The sequence below is a fragment of the Phoenix dactylifera genome, chromosome 3, assembly GCF_009389715.1.
Source record: "Phoenix dactylifera cultivar Barhee BC4 chromosome 3, palm_55x_up_171113_PBpolish2nd_filt_p, whole genome shotgun sequence".
NCBI lineage: Eukaryota > Viridiplantae > Streptophyta > Magnoliopsida > Arecales > Arecaceae > Phoenix > Phoenix dactylifera.
Genome location: NC_052394.1, coordinates 13821755 through 13842371, shown reverse-complemented (window position 1 = coordinate 13842371; position 20617 = coordinate 13821755). Strand labels below are relative to the sequence as shown.

Sequence of the window (20617 nt, the reverse complement as noted above, 5' to 3'; positions counted from 1 at the left end):
ATTAGGAAAAGAAATGAAAGATCTAAAACATAAATTAGCATGAATTAAAGTTTTCTTCTTGGAATCATACTTGAATATAAGGAATGCTGAACCGGCCGGTGCAGCCCGGTTCAGCCTGTACCAAACCGTTACCAGCTCTGACCGGTCTGATTCTGTATTAAAAACCGATACCGGCCCATATCGGTTCCAAATTTTTTTGGAATTTTTGGATGCGCGAACCAAGCCAAACCAGTGGTACCGGTTCGGTATCAGTCCATATCAGTCCGAACCGGTACCGGCGCCCACCAGTACGTCGGTACGGTCGGCATGGTGGACCTTCCTTGAATATTTTAACAAGGTGATATAAATAAAAAATAAATACGCTTATGCATAATCATTTATTATTGTAGATAGGAACAAAAGTCTTTAAGTTATAGTATGAAATAATATCGGCCCCAAAACTAGGGTTAGATTTTTCTGTTGAAATCTGTGGGGTTTCCATCAAAATATGCACGAATAAAGCTCAAACAAGTTTATACTTCCTTCACTCTGCTTGGGTATGATAAACCAAGCATAAAACTTTGATAAACTAGTAATTCTCAATAGTGAATTCAAACTGTTATACAAAGTCTTAATGTTATTTGACATCGCTTCAGTTTGAGCTAAATATTTAACTGAATATTTGGTAAATAATCGAATGTATCTCTACCACTGTTGACTCACATAATCATGACAAAAAACAAATTTAGTCGTGGAATCACCGCCATATGGTGGACGTCATGGTATGCTGAACCGGACCGTATCGGTTGGTTTAGCCGGTACTGGACCAGTCTGGTCCCTGACTGGTCCGGTTAAAGCGTGGAAAATGGTTCCGACCCCAAAGAAGTCAGAACCGAGTGGTACAAACCTGGTACCGGTGCAAACTGGACTGGTTTGTAGCGCGTCCGCGCGCGGGGCAGCGCATCCACGTGGGCCCGAGCTGCTCTGGGAAGCGCGCCCGTCCGGGGCATTTAATGCCAGTGCCACTCTGTGGCATTTAACGCAGCTCGCGCGTCCGTACGCACTTTCGCGGGCTTTTTTCCGCACATGTTGTGCACTCTATTGGCCGGTTCGGTACCGGTTCAAACCGGTCCGAATCGAAACTGTACCGGTCTAGTAGGCAACCGGTACACCTACCGGTACAGGTACGACATACCTTGGTGGATATGTTAGATTTCTATAAAATTATGTGACCCAGCTACAACAATTAAGCAGCAAAAAAGAAAACAAAATTTTTATATCAAGTAGTTAGCACTAACCCATAGCAGATTAAAATCAGAGGCTATGTCTATGAGCTTAAAACTTAATAAAATATTTACTTAGTGCATCAAATGGCATGATACTTGAGGATCATATTAGAAATGCTTTTGTTAGACAAAAGATGTCAAATATGTAAAGACTACTCCATTTCTCACAAGATAGGTTGCTATTGCTGCGACACTTCACATGCTAATCCCATCTTCGATTGTGAATTGTTATATGCAGAGACAATTTGCAACCTCAATACGGATGGGGTTTAAAGCTTGGCTAAGGGTGAGAAAGGAATGAATTGCTAGATTCTGGATGAAGATGGAAAATGATCCAAAATATACAGTCATAAATTTAAGGTTCGTCGTATCGGTACGGAACCCCGTACCGGTGCCGCATTAGTATAGGCGTACCGAGTGTCGGTACGGTACCGTACGCTCGGTACCGACCGTACCGACATTGGTGTACCGATGCCGGTACCCATCGGTACGGGTACGGTACGCTCGGTACCGACCGGTACAGCGAACCTTAAGTCATAATCCAAGAACAACAATTCATGTTCTAAGACTCGGCTGTAGCTTTCTTTTACAATATAGACCTACTGAACAAACAGAAAAACATAAAAAACAAGACAGAACATTGAAAAAGAATGTAGACAAAATTCAGAAAGACTGCATAGTTGCAATGAGAAGAAAAGAATAACAAAATAGAAATTAACAAGAGAGTTATTTTCCTTGAAAACAATATGGTTTCTAAAACATATGCCTTAGCAATTGCATATATCCAATGCCATTGAAGACAGTAACTTACTTCTCTGGCTATTTAAGAGCAGGATATTTTTCATGCAAAATCTTCACAAGCTCTGCATAGTGAGCAACTCTTTCAACTAAACAATATCTTCCACTTGCTGAGGGAACTTCAAATGCCAGAATATGTGCCATGGCGACATCTTTCACATTGACCCACCCAAAAGTTGTATTTGGATATGTACAAGATCCTACAAACGATTCAAGAGGAAATTGTTAGATTTTAATTCTCTTCATCAACAAAATAAAAATTATAGAAAAGAATAATCTATATTCGGTAGAGCATGTTTATAACACTAAAGTCAAGTATATCAAAGAGTTCAACGAGAAGCATGGTTCAAAAGTCTATAAATGAATCATGTCTCTGGAGACGTTTCATAATTAGGCCTACTGCAATTGAACTAGACATCAGAACAATTAACAACTTATGTGTCGAACCCAACTATTTTGGGATTAGGGCTTAGTTGAGTAGTGTTGTGTTTAGTATAATAATTACCATTCCAGTTAATAATATGAATAGCTTTTTACAGTTTTCCAGTCCAAATTATAAAAAGCTATATCAAAGATCAGATATAAAACAAATTTTATTTGTTGGGTTCGAACCTGCAACTGGAAAGATTAAAAATCAGAGCTACAAAAACATAAGGTCAGTGCTCATGTATAAAGTGTAGCTAGCCCCATTAATAAACTTCAACGGGCAAAGCTTAAATATAAAAGCCAACTTACTTTCACTTCAATGATTTTCATAAAATCATTAACCAATTGTTTATCAGATAACATAAACAAATAGCCGTATTGGTTTCATATGGGTTTGATGTTATGATATTGTATCTAAATAGGTAGTCACTAAATGTTTGCTGCATGTTCCTCTATTTGACTTATTAATATTTGTATGTGTTTTCTTTTTCTTGGCACTTTTATTTTTCCGTTTTTCTGGAAGGAGCTCGTATTATTGTTGTGGAATGTTGAGCTAAAAATGGAAAAGTTTTTTTCCATTAGTGTTGCTGCCGTTGTAAGCAGCTTGTTCTATTGGATGTTTTTTAGTTATTAGCATTGAAGGAAACCCTAGATCATTATGCCAAGAGAGCATAATGCCCTAAAATAAGCTTATTTTTAACTCGTTAAAGGAATTTAAGTAACATAAAAAAATTCAAATGTGTTGAATGTTCCTTTTAGAATCTCAGGTCAATGTTCCGCTTTCAAGGTAAACACATATGGGATCAATGGTACATGGTTTAAGAGCCCTCTCATAAGCTAGCTTACACATGGCATTCATACTGATTTTTCTTTTATCAATTAATATTTCTTTGCCAAAACCAAATTTTGGGAGATATTTTGGACAAAAATTCTGATAGTTCCCCGAGACCAATTTGGAAACAAAGTTACATTTTCTTTTTTTCCTTTTAGAGAAAGGTACAACAGTTCCATTGATAATAGAGCACATAAAGAGTAAGGCCTCAAATCCCATGACTTCAAGCATGCAATGACCTCTAGACTCGCCATAGTCATTCTAAGTAGGAAAAACTACTGCCAAAATTTTTCCCGTTTCTTTGAAGCTATGGTTTCATTTTGTTCAAAAAAAGCACACTCTACAATAGGTAGATAAACTGAAAAAGTTAAGTATTGGTTACTGTTTACTAACATTCAACTAATATGATATTTAACATGAATTGTACATACCATTTATCAAGTCCAGGATTGCAGAAGCACTCGAATTTAGAGTAGGTTGCAGAAGAGGACCTATGACCATTGCTGGGTGTATTGTTACCATGTCAATAGAATTATCTTTTGAAAACTTCCAAGCAGCCTCCTCTGCCAACGTCTTCGAGAGTGAATACCACTTCTAAAAGAAACCGAGAGATTAGGAAAAATATTTGAGCTTCTCAAAACAAAAACATTAGCTTTGCACAGTCCGACACAACTTAAGAAATAGACTGACATACTACTTGCAGTACTCTTGAACAAATAGCACCTCAAACCTCTAGCTTATCATAAAATTTATAGAGGAGCATGACCATAAACTTTTTTCAAGTTATCAGATACATACACTACACATAATTATTCTTTTATCTGATAGAGAAAACTATCACACTGCATTACTAGCATTACCAGAAAGCTTCATTTTCTGCAAATTGCATATTTTTTGGTACTATATATATCAAAAACTTAAATAATGATATTAGATCAAAGTTGAGGAAAGTCAAAGTTGGCAATAGTCAGTAAAGAGTGACATTTACAAAAATCTCAATAAATTTAAGTTTAAGTTGTTTTCCATAAAACATCGTCTTTATAATGATATAAGTTAGTTTCTGTCACCTGCTAATAAACAATAAACTACTTATCTCTAATACTGTATAATGCTTAAAAAGAACATTTTCCAGGCAAAAAAAACACTCTACTATTCACAAAGTAGTATTTAAATTTTGGAGACTCCAAACCTAATACCAGGTATTTCGATGCCAACCACATATAAAACATGCTTATTATATTCACAAACACATATATTTCTCATAAATTAGTTTTAATTGAAATAAATGCAAGAGAGTGGCCAAAGCGGGTTTCTGCTATACTTGAATGTGAAACTGGAAAAATGGGCCTGTATTGATTCTTTTTGTTGACAGATCAACCCAACCATTAGATAGTGAGCTACACAGTAGCTGTAGCCTTCCCCCAACCAGGGCCAATGCATTGGGCATATAGACAACAACCAAGTTACTCTTTCTAGCAAATCCCACACATCAATCCCTTCATACAGTGACCCATGCAACACTGAAGTCATGTTCAATCCACAAACATGCATTGCACTTTTTTCACAAACTTCATATTCATGCCACTAATAAATCATACTTAACAAGGCTTACAGGATTTTGTTGTGTTCTCTGATGAATATCCAACAGAAATCAAAAAATTCTTCATAAAATATTGTGAAAACGGACAAGGACAAAAATAATTAAGGAACTAGCTATTCTTTGTGCTTGCATATGTTCTTAGGGAATTCATGTTGCAACCATATTTGATCATACAACTTCCAGGTTGTCTCTATCCAGGTATGATTCAAACAGAGAAATAGACACTAAAAGATGATGTGTATTATAAGGAAATGGGGTGGACACTCGTGAAGTATCTATCAGTTTATACCTTTTCCTGCTCACAAAACTCTGCACTAGAAAACCATGTTGCATCAATTACGACATCAGGTGTTTGTGGTCTTCCATTGTGTAGAACTGCAGCCATGGACGATGTTACGACCACCCTTTTAACAGAAGAAGTTTTAATGCAGGAACTGAAAACATTCAGTGTCCCCTTCACTGCTGGGTCAATTAACTCAGCCTAAAAGCAAGATCGAAAGACAAATCTGTTAAAAAAGTTATAACTTGCCATCATTTGGGACAGCAAAAATAAAGAATATCATAATGACACATGGGACAGAAACTAAGAAAAGAAGGTAAGAAGATTGTGTATGGTAATTTTATCCAATTCCAAATATATTACCATGTTGTCGCACAACATACCAAAGAGAGGAAAACTTGTTGTAGTCAGCATGAAATATTCAATTAGAAAGATAAACATTGCGGCACACAGGCAAAAAGTTAAGCTCTGCTGGATCTTATTATTAAGCAGGGAAAAAGAGGCCATATATGAAAGCAGCATCAAGTGAAGAATGTGGAATTGCATAGACGTAGGTTAGTACAGATAATGAATCCATATGACAAGGCTCAGTTTATTGCTTGACAATGTTCTGCATAAATTTGAATCTAAGTTGCAAACATGCCAAAAGTCTAAAGACTCAAATACATAATAAAAAGTATAAAAATGAAAAATGTGCAACACATGCCGAAAACTTAGGATGAGTTTGTATATGAAGAGATGCAACCAAACAGGGAGTGTCTTTCTTCTCTGTTTTTTCCTTATTTATCTTTTCATGTTGTTTTAGAAGTCTGTTCGTTATAGTTGGGTTGAGGAAGATTTAGTAATTACTTATTGGGATTGTACTAGAGAGTTTAGATGGATTCACATATAGGGTTCCTTAGTTACGTGGTCCTCCAAATCTTGTGACTTTTGTCCCCAACTCATCAAGGAATTATTTTTCTTCATGTTATACTTCTATCTTCTGTTGAAGCCTCTTTAGGAAAGTAGTATTTCGTCGGGGAAAACTTTTCCTTTTATGTGATCTCTTGTCACCTTTGGAGAAGGGTTCCTTCATTATTTTATATTCATAAAGGTATTAATGAATCTGCAATGTACACCAGTATATCATGTAAAATCAACTTCAATCGGAAGTTTCAACATAATCTTGCAACATGTCCACAGTTGAGAGAGAGAGAGAGAGCGGGGGGAGGGAGGGAGAGGGAGAGGAGAGGAGGGAAGAGAGAGGTCAGGGAACCTCTGCGTGGAGGAGGCGGAGTCTCCCCGGCCTCCGCCGGCCAGCCCCAGCCTCTCTCTTCCATTCTCTCCTTTTTTTTTCCTCCCCCCCCTCTCTCTCTCTCTCTCTCTCTCTCTCTCTCTCTCTTTTTCTCATCTCCTTCTTCTCCTTCAATGAGTCGTCTCAATTTCAATGGCAGAACCGTCCCGATCCTCTGTCGTACGGTCCGGACGGTTCCGTAAACCTTGAGTACTACTATAAGATTAAAAATATAGTCAAGATTTACAATACTATGTTAACTTTATAACTAAAAAGTGAAACATAAGTGTTAACAAATAATACCGTTATTTTTAGGTTATTAGGTATGAATTGCTTAGCTTTAGGTCATTAGGTATGGATTGCTTGGCTACCTTAGTGGCATCCAACTTTCCAAAGGCTAGAGCATGGATATAGAGTTTTCAATGTACCTATGTATGTTGATATTGTGATATTATTGGAAAACTACTGCACATATTGTACAATGAATGTTTTGTCCATTTATTATGTCATGTCAAGCAAGATTTGCCATATTGTTCATACCGCACGATATCAAGCATAGTGTACAGATAGCAAACAATTACTCAGGTGGCATACTATGTTCGATATCATGAACAAACCCATATTGACACTCTACTAGCATGGTACCAATACAGATACCGAAACCTATAATGCAAACCATAATATTAAGGAACATTCGGTATTATTAAGGAGTGCTTTGAATTTGGTGACTAGGATGCCCATTCTGGGTGTGGTCAAAGATCACAGGTTCAACCATGGTTGAACAAACTGCCCATTCTTTCTCAACTATTTGAGCCCTCTGCCCCTCACTTCTTTAAACCTAACCTCTCTACCTGGCTCACCACAAGTAGCAGGTGCTTGATCAAACAAATAGACCCAGTTGATCCAGCCAAGTCTCAAAATACTTGTATTAAGTGCCTATACTAGATTGTTATCCCAATAGTCAGTGTAAAGATTGCATTCACTCCAATAATAGCTAAATGCCAGCAAATACTTCCTTGAAAAATGATGAAATTATGATGATGATGCTTTTGTTCTATAAAACTAACAAGATAGGAGCAATTAAAAATTATATTGGTGAAAAAAGTAAACCTATTGAAAAAAATAATAACAATGTTATAATATAATAGATAACCATATGAACCTGCACATATGTGGCATTGAAATAGCAAGGAGACGCTGTATGAAAGACACCCTCGCACCCCTCAACCACTGAATCGAAAGAGCCCTCTTCTAACAAGTTTGCTTTAAACAGTTGTAGCCTTTCATTGGCTCCTTCCAAGGCACGCAAATGCTCAGTTTTCTTCGGATCAGCTAATAAACATGACATAAAAAAATTATAAGATGAGAGATAAAAATTAATTTTTTGCAAAATTTTAGACCTAGGAGGCCAAGTGGTGGCATGAGTGCTTGGCATAGATCAATCATAGAACTTTGTCAAAAAATTGGATGATGATCAAAATGTTGCCCTTCCGTCCATGATCCATTAAAAAAAGAATAATAGAAAAGGATGTTCGGACAAAAATGGCAGAACGGGAAGAAATATCAAAAACAAGGAACACAAGGACTTAGGATTTCATGTTCTATGCATAAATCAGATATAGGCACATTTATAGGAAAGACTGAAAGGAGAAGCGCTTCTTCAAAATTGTTATAATTTTAAGCAGAAACGAATATCACTTTCAATCTGCCTCAACTGAAATAATGGATCTTTCTTGCAAGAAGCCCGATATCATTCAATTGCTGCAAAGAAGCTTCAAACTCGTACATGAGAAAGTTAACAATATGATTAATCAAAATAACAGAGAGAGACGGACCAAGATCCCGGACCGTGGCGCGCACAGTATATCCGCGCTGGAGGAGAAGCTTGACGAGCCAGGAAGCGATGTAGCCGGACGCACCGGTCACGCACGCCACCTTCCCACTCCCACTCATCCTTCTCTATTCTCTCTCCTCGCTCGATCTCGCTCCCGCTATTCGGTTTTGGGGTGTGACCGGAGAAGGGCGGAAGCCCGCGTATACATAGAGAAAGAAGCCCGAGGGGCGGCGGGCAACTTTGAACAGAAAAAAAGGGCGGCGGGCAACTTCTACCAGTCGTCGGGAGGATCGGTGGGAAAACGTAAGCAACTGCGACATGCAAATGGTACATGATGTATGCATATCGGTTTTGACATGCACTTGCCGTTCTGCCGCATATCGGTTTTCAAACAATTTTATGTTTTTATTTTTTAATAAAAATATAAAATTGCTTACGCCTCCGGCCTCCCTCTCAAGTGCGAATCGTAGAATGACGGCGCCAACCGTCTGTCGCAATTGCTTACGGTTCAGCTTTTGTAATTTATTTTTTCCCCATCGCTGTCGCAGAAAAAAAAAATCGCAGTATCATCGTGTACGATTGATCTTCATTCGCAACCTCGACCGTTGGTTGGCATCCATTACGGATGATAAAGAACACCGAACTTTTTCATTCACCGCGAGCACGAATCTCGAAGTGGCGGAACGTGACTATTCTTTCAACGGGCTGTCGGCAAGTGCTTGCGTTTCGCCGTCGATCCCCACCACTTGGCCTCTTTCTGTGGGAGCGGGAGCGGGAGCGGGAGCGGGAGCGAAATCGAGCGAGGAGAGAGCAGAAAGAAGGATGAGTGGGAGTGGGAAGATGGTGTCCGTGACCGGTGCGTCCGGGTACATCGCTTCCTGGCTCGTCAAGCTTCTCCTTCAGCGCGGATATACTGTGCGCGCCACTGTCCGGGATCTTGGTCCGTCTCTCTCTCTGTTATTTTGAGGACTAGTAGTCGTTATTTTGTAGCAATCGCTATCCCTCTTATCTTGTGTTCTCTTTAGGAGATACAGTTACGCACACGGTGTGTCATAGTTATGGTTATTATGCATCATCGCTGGCGGATTCACGTCCCTGTCTTGCTTGTTTAGATTCGTTTATAGCCCTTAAACCATGATATGGTTGGATGGATCTTGTACCTTGCGTTTAATAAACCCCAGATTAGAGGGGTTGTAATTGATTTTTTTTCAGTTTTCTTGACTTTGATTTGCATGAGTTTCTTTTATTCTTTTAATTTTGTTATATGTTTTCCATTAATCGTAGTCGGACACTTTCTGCTAACATTTTTTTGATTGTATTTTTGACTTGGATTTTTGTTGATGTTGTCTTGCCTTGTTCTTCCCATGTTATATAATACAGGGGTAGAAATAGAGTGGGAAGTTAGGGTTTCAGAGCATGAAACAGGATTAAAAGGCTTATAAGGAGCTCTGGTGCCTTTTATTTTAAAATGGTTACAACCTTTTAGGAATAGAGTCGTGATCATGTAGAGTTGTCTTCTTATCTTTTTTCTTCTTTTTTTTTTGAACGAATCATGCATCCGATGGTCAAGATCAAATTAGCCTAAATTGGAATCATGATTAGATTCCTGCCTGAGAGCTCTAAAGCATTGCTTAAAGAAAAATAAAGGATGCAGAACATGTAGGACTTTCTTTTTGCAATAATATTGTCTTTTATAAGACATTGTGATCCACTCATTTAGACTGGATGTTTGCTTATTTAATTGCAAGCTTGTTGTTTGTAGTTAGAAGAAAAAACATGAGAAATAGCTAGTGCAATGTTAAGTAAACTAACTTTGGTGGCAACATTAGTTGCTTAGAAAGGGGTTGAAAACGTCCAGAAGTGGGGCAGGAGTGGAGCGGGATAGGATTTTGAATCTGGTGTGCATTATGGAGAAGAAGATTTTTGCAAATTCTTTATATGTCTAATCTTTTGATAGAGGACCAGAAAACAACATGTAAGGTAATGCAACAGAGGAGCACTGGGACAGGATGATGCTATTCTCAGAAAATAACTCTTGTGATATTACAAACAAAGATTGACATTAACAGTCTGCCAAGCGGCATGTGGGAATTTAGTCCATAATGCACATTGCATTGAAGTTAACAAATTGCAAGGCATTCATAATTTGGTTACATATTGAATGTAGAGAAAAATATAAGAGAGGATATGGAGCATCAGTTAAGTAGATTACAGGGACTTTAAGTTCAAGTCTTAATTGGGATATGGAGCATTTTTTTTCAATAATTTGCTCTAGATGGCTGGATATCTTCTATTGAGGCAAATGGTCCAGATTCCTTTCTGTCATATAAGTGTAGAATGGAGATCTCACATAAGCAAAGCCATGCCTGGAAATTCATTGCAGAATTATTTTTCAAGAAATTTGGTCTCATAGAGAAGCATGGTGTGCTTCGTAGCTTTCTGTTGGTCAGACATCATGAGCTTTACTTCTGTTATTTCAACCATCTTGGTGCTATGCCTCGAGTGCAATGCTTCACTCTTATTCTATATAAGAATGTGACACCTGTAGCTATCCCCTTGGTCATCACTTATTATTCAACAAGTTCTCACTTCTCTAATGCATTCTATGTAAAACAATCATGCAATTTTTTTTTGGTTTTTCTTCTCTTATTTCATTTTTCACCGTCCTCCATAAATTGGGTTAGAAGTTCTCCTCAGTTATTTCATCAATGAAATCTCACCTTTTGTCACATTCAATCACGTCGAGGTTCACTTAAGTAACCAGCATCCACTCATCTTCCAATATATCAGTAACTACCGTCCATGAAATTGTCCATTATATATTTGGGGACTAGTATCCTATTTGCTGAGAAGAAGGAGACATAATCCTAATCATTTTTGTATTGGACAAACTTTTGAAAAATGTGACAGGATAGTAAATTATCTCTATTCAAATGTGTTTCACGGATCAAATTAAAATTGAGTGATTTACTATGAACTTTCAGCAGTACAAGTCTGAAGCCTACTTACAGCATCTGAATGATATTGGGCTTCTTGCAAGAGATATCCTCTATTTCAGTTTAGGCAGATTGAGGATGACGTTGATTTCATTAAAATTATAGTAAGTTTAAAGAAGCACTCCTGCTTTTCCCTGAAATGATAACACTTTTTGTTATGTGATGTTTCTTTCAGTCTTTCCTATAAATATGCATGTACCTGTCTGACGCATCGAGCATGAAATCCTAAGTTCTTGTTTTCTTTGTTTACTTCTTCTTGTTCTGTCACTTTTGGCTGAGCAATCTCTTTCTATTATTCTTATTTTAATGGATCATGGAGACAAAAGGCAATATTTTGATCATCATCTAATTCTTTTTGTCAAATTTTGTCATTGATCCACGTGAAGAATTCATGCCACCACTTATCATAGGACATATGTTAGACCTGAAATTTTGCTAAAAACTAATTTTGGTCTCTCATCTTATATTTTTTGGGTCATGTTTATTAGCTGATCCGAAGAAAACTGAGCATTTGCGTGCCTTGGAAGGAGCCAATGAGAGATTGCACTTGTTTAAAGCAAACTTGTTGGAAGAGGGCTCTTTTGATTCAGTGGTTGAGGGGTGTGAGGGTGTGTTTCATACAGCATCTCCTTTCTATCACGATGTCACAGATCCACAGGTTCATATTATTATCTCTGTTATAAAATAACATTGTTATTATTTTTTTCCCCATAGGTTTACATTTTTCAATAATGTACTGTTTATATTTGCTTCTAACTTATTAGTCTTACAGAACAAAAGTAGTATCATCATAATTTCATCATTTTTTTGTGCAATCTTTGCTGGTGTTGAGCTACTATTGGAGTGCATGCATTCTTTGTACTGAGTATGGAGATAGCAATCTAGTTAATAACAGTGTTTTGAGACCTGGCTTGATTAGCTGGGTCTGCCTGTTTGATTGGCCACCTGCTAGCCATGGTGGGCTAGGTTGAGTTAAACCCTGTATCTAGCTGAAATCCATTTGAACCCATGAACTGAGTAGCTCAACTGTTCAAACCACCAAATCAGCAACTTAATTTGACTCAGACTGGGCTGGGCTGTTTATCCTGAAACTCAATCTGCTGGCATCTCTCTTCTTCTTGGTTGGGGCAATGAGAACAAATCATCACCAACAGTTATACAGATCTGATGATCCTCTTCGCTATTCTTATGTTCTTTTGTTGAAGTTGTTGCACTGTAGAGGTTGAGGTGAGGGAAATAAGAGCTGGTTGAGGTAGCAAGACTGAAGGGATGGAGGCAGGGTCAAAAGTGAGTTGAGGCGGTAATCTCAGAGGGGAGATGAGGAGGTCATGGTGAAGGGTTGAAGTGGAAACATTGGAGTTTTACAGATGGGGCCAATAGGTTGTTGTAGCAGTGGTTTAGAGGGAGATCTGGTTGGCATCAAATGGTGAAAAGACAACATCTGAGCAGGTTAAGGTGGCACCAGAGGATTGGAGAGGATAGGTTCAAAGATGTGAAGGGCAGAGGGCTTGAATACTGCTTTCCTAAAGATAATCAAAAGATAGAAGTAAAACATGAAGCAAAATAATTCCTCGATGAGTTAAGGACAAGTATTCAAAATTTGGAAAAACATGGAACTTGGGAACCCTATATGTAAAGACATCTAAACTATCTGATACTCGATTTTCCTCAACCCAACTATGACCTTTATACTGCTAATCCAAAAATATTAAAGATCTAAAGCTTAACCATCCATGGACTTCTGAAACAACTCAAAAAAGAAAAGGGAAAAAGGTGCACTCCCTATTTGCTTGCATCTTTTTGTACAGAAACTCGTCCTAAGTTTAGGGCTACAGAATTTTTCATTTTTTATATTTTGATTGTTTATTTGAGCTTGAGATTTTTTGCATGTTTACAACCTAGATTCAATTCATGCACAAAATATTCACGCAATAAAATGAGGCTGGTCATATGGATTCATTGTGTGTGCTGACCTATGTCTATGCAAATCCACATTCTTCACTTGATGCTGCTTTCATATCTGGCCTTCGATTCAGTGGTTGAGGGGTGCGCGGGTGTTTTTCATACAGCATCTCCTTGCTATTTTAATGCCACAGATCCGCAGGTTCATATGGTTATCTATTATCTTATAACACTGTTATTATTTTTTTCAATAGGTTTACTTTTTTCACCAATATAAATTTTAATTGCTCCTATCTTGTTAATTTTATAGAACAAAAGCAGCATCATCATAATTTCATCATTTTTGGGGAAGTACTTGCTGGCAAATTTATTATCAGAGTGAATGCAATCTTTACGCTGACTATTGAGACAACAATCTAGTATAAGCACTTAATACAAGTGTTTTGAGACTTGGCTGGATCAGCCGGGTCTACTTGTTTGATCGACCACCTGCTACTTGTGGTGAGAAATAATGGGCAGTTTATTTTCTCTGATTGAACCTTTGTTCGACCATAGTTGAAGCTTTATTCAACCATAGTTGAACATGTGATCTTTGACCGCACCCAGAATGCCATAGTTGAATCTTTGTTCAACCATAGTTGAACATGTGATCTTTGATGGCACCCAGAATGGGCATCCAGGTCACCAGGTTCAAAGCACTACTTAGTAATACCAAATGTTCCTTAATATTATGGTTCGCATTACAGGTTTCGGTATTTGTATTGCTACCATCCTCGTAGAGTGTCAATATGGGTTAGTTGATGATATCAAACATAGTATGCTGCCGAGTAATTGTTTGCTATCTATACACTATGCTTGATACCGTGCAGTATGGCCGATAAGGCAAATCTTGCTTGACATGACATAGTTAATGGACGAAACATTCATTGTACAATATGCGCAACAGTTCCCCAACAATATCACAATATCAACATACGTAGGTACATTGAAAACTCTATATCCATGCTCTAGCCTTTGAAAAGTTGGATGCCACTAAGGTAGCTAAGCAATCCATACCTAATGACCTAAAAATAATGGTATTATATGTTAGCACTTATGTTTCACTTATTAGTTGTAAAGTTAACATAGTATTGTAAATCTTGACAATATTTTTAATCTTACAATGGTATTCAAGGTCTGCGGAACTGTTCCGGCCGTATCGATGGCGGGTCGGGGTGGTTCCGCCATTGAAATCGAGACGACTCGCCGGAGGGGAAGAAAGAAAAGAGGAAAAGAGAGAGAGAGAGAGAGTAGGAGAGAAAAGGAGAGGAAGAGGAGGGAAGAGAGAGGCCAGGGAGCCTCTGCACAGAGAAGGCGGCTAGCCCCGGCCTCTCTCTTCCCTCCTCTCCCTCTCCCTCCCTTCCCCGCTCTCTCTCTCTTTCCCTCTCTTGTTCTCCCTCTCCCCCGCCGTAGAAGATGTGTCGGTATGAGTCCAGCCAGGCATGGCACGACGCGGCCCCGTAACGACTCGTCTCGATGGATAACTGGTACGGCGCCCAGTACCGGTTTCATTGTCCTTAGTGGTACTCATATAGTATGTTTACCTTGTATGCCTTGATTCCTATTAAATGTTAGATTTTTAATAGTACAATATCTGAAAATATAAACTAATAGAATAAAAAATTTGACTGATTTTGTACTAAGTCACATGGGCATCTATGTCAGCTCTTAGGTATGGGCTTAAGCCTATTGTCTAGGATTGCCTCAACTGTGGACATGTTGCAAGATTACGTTGAAACTTCCAATTGAAGTTGATTGTACATGATACACTGGAGTACATAGCAGGTTCCATTAATACCTTTATGAGTATAAAATAATGAAGGAACCATCTTCTCAAAAGATGACAAGAGATCACATAAAAGGAAAAGTTTCCCTTGACGAAATACTACTTTCCTTAAGAGGCTTCAACAAAAGATAGAAGTATGACATGAAGAAAAATAATTCCTCGATGAGTTGGGGACAAGAAGTCACAAGACTTGGAGGACCACGTAACTAAGGAACACTATATGTGAATACATCTAAACTCTCTAGTACAATCCCAATTAGTAATTACTAATTCTTCCTCTACCCAACTATGATGAACAGACACTAAACTATTCTAAAAATACTAAAGAATCAAAAGTTAAACTATCCATGGACTTCTAAAACAACTCGAAAAAATAAATAAGGAAAAAACAGAGAAGAAAGATACACTCCTTGTTTGGTTGCATCTCTTCATTTACAAACCCATCCCAAGTTTTTGGCATGTGTTACACATTTTGTATTTTCTATACTTTTTATTATGTATTTGAGTCTTCATACTTTTTGCATGTTTGCAACATAGATTCGAATTTATGCACAACATTGTCAGGCAATAAAATGAGCCTTGTTATATGGATTCATTATCTGTACTAACCTATGTCTATGCAATTCCACATTCTTCACTTGATGCTCCTTTCATATATGGTCTCTTTTTCTCTGCTTGATAATAAAGATCTAGCAGATATTAACTTTTTGCCTGTATGCCGCAATGTTTGTCTTTCTAATTGAATATTTCATGCTGACTGCAACAAGTTTTCCTCTCTTTCGTACGTTGTGCTACAACATGGTAATATATTTGGGATTGGATAAAATTACCATACAGAATTTTCTTACCTTCTTTTCTTAGTTTCTGTCCCATGTGTCATGATGATATTCTTTATTTTTGCTGTCCCAAATGATGGCAAGTTATAACTTTTTTAACAGATTGGTCTTTCGATCTTGCTTTTAGGCTGAGTTAATTGACCCAGCAGTGAAGGGGACACTGAATGTTTTCGGTTCCTGCATTAAAACTCCTCCTGTTAAAAGGGTGGTCGTAACATCGTCCATGGCTGCTGTTGTATACAATGGAAGACCACGAACACCTGATGTCGTAGTTGATGCGACGTGGTTTTCTAGTGCAGAGTTCTGTGAGCAAGAAAAGGTATAAGCTGATAGATACTTCACGAGTGTCCACCCTATTTCCTTATAATACCCATCATCTTGTAGTGTCTATTTCTCTGTTTGAATCATACCCGGATAGAGACAACCTGGAAGTTGTATGATCAAATATGGTAACAACATGAATTCCCTAAGAACATATGCAAGCATGAAGAATAGCTAGCTAGTTCTTCAATTATTTTGTCCTTGTCCTTTTCACAATATTTTATGAAGAAATTTTTGATTTCTGTAGGATATTCATCAGAGAACTTAATTTTTTATGGTAGCAACTAACTTATGTTATTATAAAGACAATGTTTTATGGAAAACAACTTAAACTTAAATTTATAGAGATTTTTGTAAATTTCACTCTTTACTGACTATTGCCAACTTTGACTTTCCTCAACTTTGATCTAACATAATTATTTAAATTTTTGATATATATAGTTCCAAAAAATATGAAATTTTGTAGAAACTGAAGCTTTCTAGTAATACTAGTAATGTAGTGTGATAGTTTTCTCTATCGGATAAAAGAATAATGATGTGCAGTGTTTGTATCTGATAAATTGAAAAAACTTTATGGTCATGCTCCTCTATAATTTTATGATAAGCTAGAGGTTTGAGGTGCTATTTGTTCACGAGTACTGCAAGTAGTTTGTCAGTCTATTTCTTGAGTTGCAAGTAATAGAATATGCCTTTCTATGCAGTAGTTTTTGCAATGTAAGACAAATAGAACATTTCTCAACGCATGTATGTCATAGATAAAAGGAACAGGAGAAAGTAAATGGCAAGGTGAAGATCTAGTAGTTTTATCCAAAATGGGCCAAAATAAGTTGATAATTGTTTTGATGTCTGGTATCATTGCAGAAGGCCTGATTATGAAACATCTCCATTCTCCAGAGACATGGTCCATTCATACAGAATTTTGAACCATGCTTCTCGTTGAACTCTTTGATATACTTCACTTTAATGTTATAAGCATGCTCTATCCAATCTAGATTATTCTTTTCTACAAAATTTGTTTTGTTGATGAAGGGGGAGATTTAAAATCTAACAATTTCCTATTGAATCATTTGCAGGATCTACATATCCAAATTTAAGCTTTGGGTGGGTCCATGTCAAAGATGTTGCAATGGTACATATTCTGGCATTTGAGGTTCCCTCAGCAAGGGGAAGATATTGTTTAGTCGAAAGAGTTGCTCACTATTCGGAGATTGTGAAAATTTTACTTGAACAATATCCTCCTCTTAAACTGCCAGAAAAGTAAGTTACTGTCTTTATTTAAATGCTTAGTCATATGTTTTAGAAACCACACTGTTTTCAAGGAAAATAATTCTCTTGTTAATTGTTATTCTTTTTTTCCATTGCGATTCTGTCCTACATTCTCTCTCAATGTTTCTGTTTGCTTTTTTATGTTTTTGTCTGTTCAGTAGGTTTATATTTGTGAAAAATGTTTGTAACATCCAAGTCTTCAAACATATATTGCTGTTCTTGTATTATGACTGTATGTTCTAGAAAATGTTCTTGGATCATTTCCCATCTTCATCCAGAATCTAGAAATTCATTCCTTTCTCACCCTTCAAACATATATTCCTTTCTCATTGAGATTGCAAATTGTCTCTGCATATAACAATATACAGTTAATGGGATTAGTTGACATATTTGCTAACATCTTTTGACTAACAAAAGCATTCCTAATTTGTTCCTGAAATCTCATGCCTTTCAAATGTTTAAGTTTTAAATTCATTGACACAACCTCTTATTCTAATCTGCAATGGGTTAGCACTAACTACTTTATATAAAAAAAATTATTTTCCGTTTTACCACTTAATTGCTATGGCTAGCTCGCATAATTTCATAGAAATCTGACTCATTCACCATATGGTGGTCATTCGACGACCAAATTTGCCTTTTGTCATGATCATGTTAGTCAACTGATGATAGAGTTACATTCCATACCAAGTATTTAATTAAAGTTTTAGCTCAAACTGAAGAGATGTCAGATCATATCAAGACTTTGTATAATGGTTTTCATTTCTGTGAGAATTAGGACTTTACCCAAGTTGCTCTAGTTGCTTTATCATACCAAAGCACCATCAAGATAGTATAGACCCGTTTGAGCTTTATTCGAGCATATTTTGACTAAAATCACACAAGTTTCATCAGAAAAACCAAACCCTATTTTTGGGTAATAACATTATTTCATACTAAAAGACTGTGATTGTTGTCTATAATAATAAATGACTATATATGAGCATATTATTATTATTATTATTATTATTATTATTATTATTATTATTATTATTATTTATCTATATCACCTTGTCAAAATATTCATGTATGATTTCAAGAAGAAAATTATGATGCATGCTAATCTATGTTTTTGATCTCTCATTCGTTCTCCTAAAATTATTTATATATGTACCCTTTTTTTTGCTACTTTCTTTTTCTCCTTAGTTAAATTAAAAGGCATTAATTTTCTATTCTTTGGAAAATTTAAGCTGAAACTAGTCCAAAATGGATAAAAAGCTATAACAATTTGATCTATTCTTCTAATATGTGATTTTTAAGTGCAGCCAAACACAACGACTGCAAACACCATCCATCATTTCCCTTTTTCCACTTTATGCAGTATCTATTTGTTAGTGGTGGGGTTTTTAGGACGATTTGCTATCATCTATGAGTGATTTCTAGATCATTATTGTTTGTCCTTGCTTTTATGTAATCTATCTATCTCTATCTTTCACAGCGTGTATATATATTCTCTCTCTACCACCTTCTTGGTACTATCTTATTTGTCTTGAGTACCGAAGAGACTACTTTGTGCTTGATGCTCCATTGGAAAAGGCCTTGTGCTTGTCTCTTCTTGTGAGCTTATTGGACCTCATGAGCTTTGTCCAAGATTTTCTTAAGTTCAAACTTGGCTTTTTCTCATTTAATCTTTAGCCATCCATGTCTCCCAAGTCCCAAGAAGCTTGGGCTAGGAAAACATAGATGTAATAAGTAGTAGCTCCAACCATAACAATTAAACTACATATGTTGCTTTCTCTTCTTTTACATTACGCCTCGCCAATGCCCTAAGTATCTTGGACCTTCTTGGCTTGTTTTTTATGGTTGTCTATAATGTCAGTTTGAAGCTTTTCTCCTTACAAATATAAATAACCATCAATTTGGCAGCCTTTCTTGTGTGGTCAAATCCAAATCTCAATTGAACATCCTATTCTTTAGCTCAAGTTTGCTATTCCTTTGCTCAATCTGTAGCATCACTGTGATTTCTCCATTGAACGAAAACCTTGTTATCTAATTGATGGAAAAGATTACCATGTGCCTATGATTAAATGTATGCCATGTTATGCATCAACTATAATTTATTAGATTAACTGATGAATGTGTTCTGTTAGGTTTCATGCTTGATTACTTTTTCTTAATGATGTCCATATCTTTTGAAATTACCAAACAAGTGCTGAAGTATTTTTTCAGAGCACACATATATTTGGTACTAACCTCTACTTTGCTTTCTCTATCAACTTGCTCTCCCTTTTTCCTACTCGGTCAAAGGTTTAAGGCTGCTTTTTCATTAATCATTTCGATTACTAGTTCTTGAAGAGTTTAAGTTTTTAACAAGTTACCCTTCAATTACTACAGGTGTGCGGATGACAAGCCGTTTCTGCCAATATATCAGGTCTCTAAGGAAAAGGAAAAAAGCTTAGGTATTGACTATATTCCTTTAGAGACAAGCATCAAGGAGACTGTCGAAAGCTTGAAGGAGAAGGGATTTGTTAGTTTTTCAAAATTGGCAATTGCAAAATAGAATTCACCCCAATTAGTTGGGACAATGCTTGATGGTATTATGAAGACAGTGAGGTACTGCTGTTTGGGAGTATTTAAAACTATTGAGGATATCCTTAAGCTCCACCAAAATATGAGAACTTTCAACTTTGTTTTATGCAATTGTACAACCTTTGGCTTGTTTGTTACAGAGACATTTTCTAGTAGTTATAAAAGTCTACAGTGTTTGAGTACGTTTCATGCCTAATAGTGGTGTTTTGCTAGCCATTTAGTCCTAAGAAATAGTAGCATTGAATTCCTCTTGACTTTCCTATACTTCTTTGGGTTGAAAGATTGTCATTCCTTGCTTTCTCTCTTCAATGCAAAGGTTTCTGAGACAATACTATCCCATTAAGAGTGTCATAGTTATTGTTATTAACTATTATAATGAATATATTGTTGTTAATAGCAACAAGTAACAACATTATTTGACAAAATAACTGTTTGTATGTTATGGTACTATTTTTTGTATACATCTCACTATATTTTTATTGAAATATGATAACAAGGAAAAGATCAAGTAAAAGCTTTTAATATCAATTATGTATTCAATGTTATGGTGTAATAAGGGCCATTATTTGAATGCTTGTCAGATATATTGTGCAAG

The 20617-nt window shown here is 36.7% G+C and overlaps 1 protein-coding gene and 1 pseudogene across 1 annotated transcript in view; one reads left to right on the top strand and one right to left on the bottom strand.

Annotated features, from left to right (window-relative positions):
• LOC103708032 overlaps nt 1-8620 on the bottom strand; it is a 51188-nt pseudogene extending 42568 nt beyond the window's left edge.
• Nucleotides 1-20204, top strand: part of LOC103707993 (phenylacetaldehyde reductase-like) — a 36453-nt gene extending 16249 nt beyond the window's left edge. Inside the window, exon 6 of the mRNA XM_039124665.1 lies at nt 19828-20204. Coding sequence (XP_038980593.1) covers nt 19828-19993 — 166 coding nt within the window. The 3' untranslated portion in view covers nt 19994-20204. The remainder of the gene's footprint in view (nt 1-19827) is intronic.
• Nucleotides 20205-20617: the final 413 nt, after the last annotated feature.